The sequence below is a fragment of the Myotis davidii genome, unplaced genomic scaffold (genome assembly GCF_000327345.1).
Source record: "Myotis davidii unplaced genomic scaffold, ASM32734v1 scaffold76, whole genome shotgun sequence".
NCBI lineage: Eukaryota > Metazoa > Chordata > Mammalia > Chiroptera > Vespertilionidae > Myotis > Myotis davidii.
Window position 1 is genome coordinate 946,866 of NW_006288892.1, and position 1,793 is coordinate 948,658.

Sequence of the window (1,793 nt, forward strand, 5' to 3'; positions counted from 1 at the left end):
CTGTAACAATGAAAATACATCCTGCATATCAGATATTTACATTATGATTCATAACAGTAGCAAAATTACAGTTATGAAGTAGCAATTAAAATAATTTTATGGTTGGGGGTCACCACAACATGAGGAACTGTCTTAAAGAGTTGCGGCAATAGGAAGGTTGAGAACCACTGCTTTATAGTTTACCAAACGGCAGCAGTTTGATACAGGGCAGCCCCATAGATGTCTCTTCATGACCAGGACAATTAAAAACAGCCTGGAAAACCCGTCCCTCCAATAATTACATGCATTTTAACATAGCCCGTATAACAGCTGGTTGAAATTTTGTAAATACAAGAACATTTTTTTTTTCTTTACATGGGCTCGAATGAGCCTGATAAGTGATCTGAGCAAATTACTTAAGGCACCTTCCCATCCAGGCAGCACCTGCCCCAATCTGGCATGGCGGCATCGGCTTCTTCCCGGTCACACCCCCAGTTACCCTATGGGCCTTAGAGGAGCCGGGGCTGGTAGACGGCGCTGTCCGACGCGCTTTGATGACGGCACACCCGCGCCTGGGAAGGGGGCCGAGCAAGTCTGCACAGGCGCAGCGCGGCCGCGGTGGGCGGAGCCGGCGGGATGAGTGGCGGCGGGCCGGAGGCCGCTGTGGGTGGTGAGGTCCCCGTGGCGGGCGGCAACAAGAAGAAGGACTCACTGGGAACCGCGGGCTCGCCGGCGCACCTCATTATCAAGGGTACGGAGTGCAAGGGCCATCGCCCTGGTGGGAGCCAGGGCGCCCTCGGCCCCGGGGTGGCGAGGCGAGCAGGGTCGTGGCCGCGCCCCCTATCTCTGCTCCAGGCGCCTCCTAGGAACGACCCGCCCAATCACTCTTACTTCCTCCGGGGAAAAAGCCTAGACGTGGGCCTCCTCTCCCGTCCCCAAACCCGGGACCCGGGCGCTGGGCCTCCGTGGGCGCGGCCACCTGCGATGCGGAACACGGAGTGGGAGTGGGCCGGGCTGCGCCTCCGGGCGGCCGCGGGGCGGCGGCCGGACCTGAGGTCGTGGCTTCACCCACCCTGGCTCTGCGCCTGGTCAGGCGGGAGTCAGTGAGATCACAGCTGAAAGCGCCTTCAAGCTCCAGTCATGTGCACAGAGGTCCGTTCTGTCCCGGTGCTTCGACCTGGGAGCTTACAGCCTAGTAACATGGATCCTCACAGACCCCGAATTTAGACAGAGCTCGCCACCGTTTCCTGCAACAACAAAAAAGTCTTTGCCAGTTTCTTTCTTTTTTTAATTAAATCTTTATTGTTCAGATTATTACAGTTGTTCCTCTTTTTTTCCCCCCATAGCTCCCCTACACCCGGTTCCCACCCCCCCTCTGACCTTACCCCCCCTCATTCATAGGTGTATGATTTTTATCCAGTCTCTTCCCACACCTCCCACATTCCTTTCCCACCAAGAATTGTTAGTCCACTCCCTTTCTATGTCCCTGATTCTATTATATTCACCAGTTTATTCTGTTCATCAGATTTTTTATTCACTTGTTTTTCAGATTCACTTGTTGATAGATATGTATTTGCTATTCATAATTTTTACCTTTTCCTTTTTCTTCTTCCTCTACTTAAAGAATACCTTTCAGCATTTCATATACTACTGGTTTGGTGGTGATGAACTCCTTTAGCTTTTCCTTATCTGTGAAGCTCTTTATCTGACCTTCAATTCTGAATGATAGCTTTCCTGGATAAAGTAGTCTTGGTTGTAGGTTCTTGGTATTCATCACTTTGAATATTTCTTGCCACTTCCTTCTGGCCTGCACT

The 1,793-nt window shown here is 51.7% G+C and overlaps 1 protein-coding gene across 2 annotated transcripts in view; it reads left to right on the plus strand.

The window, feature by feature from the left end:
• The first annotated feature begins 559 nt into the window (after positions 1-559).
• The window catches only part of BLOC1S5 (biogenesis of lysosomal organelles complex 1 subunit 5), a 55,345-nt gene continuing 54,111 nt past the window's right edge, over positions 560-1,793 (plus strand). Inside the window, exon 1 of one of the 2 annotated variants that reach the window (XM_006761128.2) lies at positions 560-730. In XM_006761128.2, the coding sequence (XP_006761191.1) occupies positions 616-730 (115 nt within the window). In that variant the 5' untranslated portion in view covers positions 560-615. The remainder of the gene's footprint in view (positions 731-1,793) is intronic. The other variant, XM_006761127.2, reaches the window with a different exon arrangement.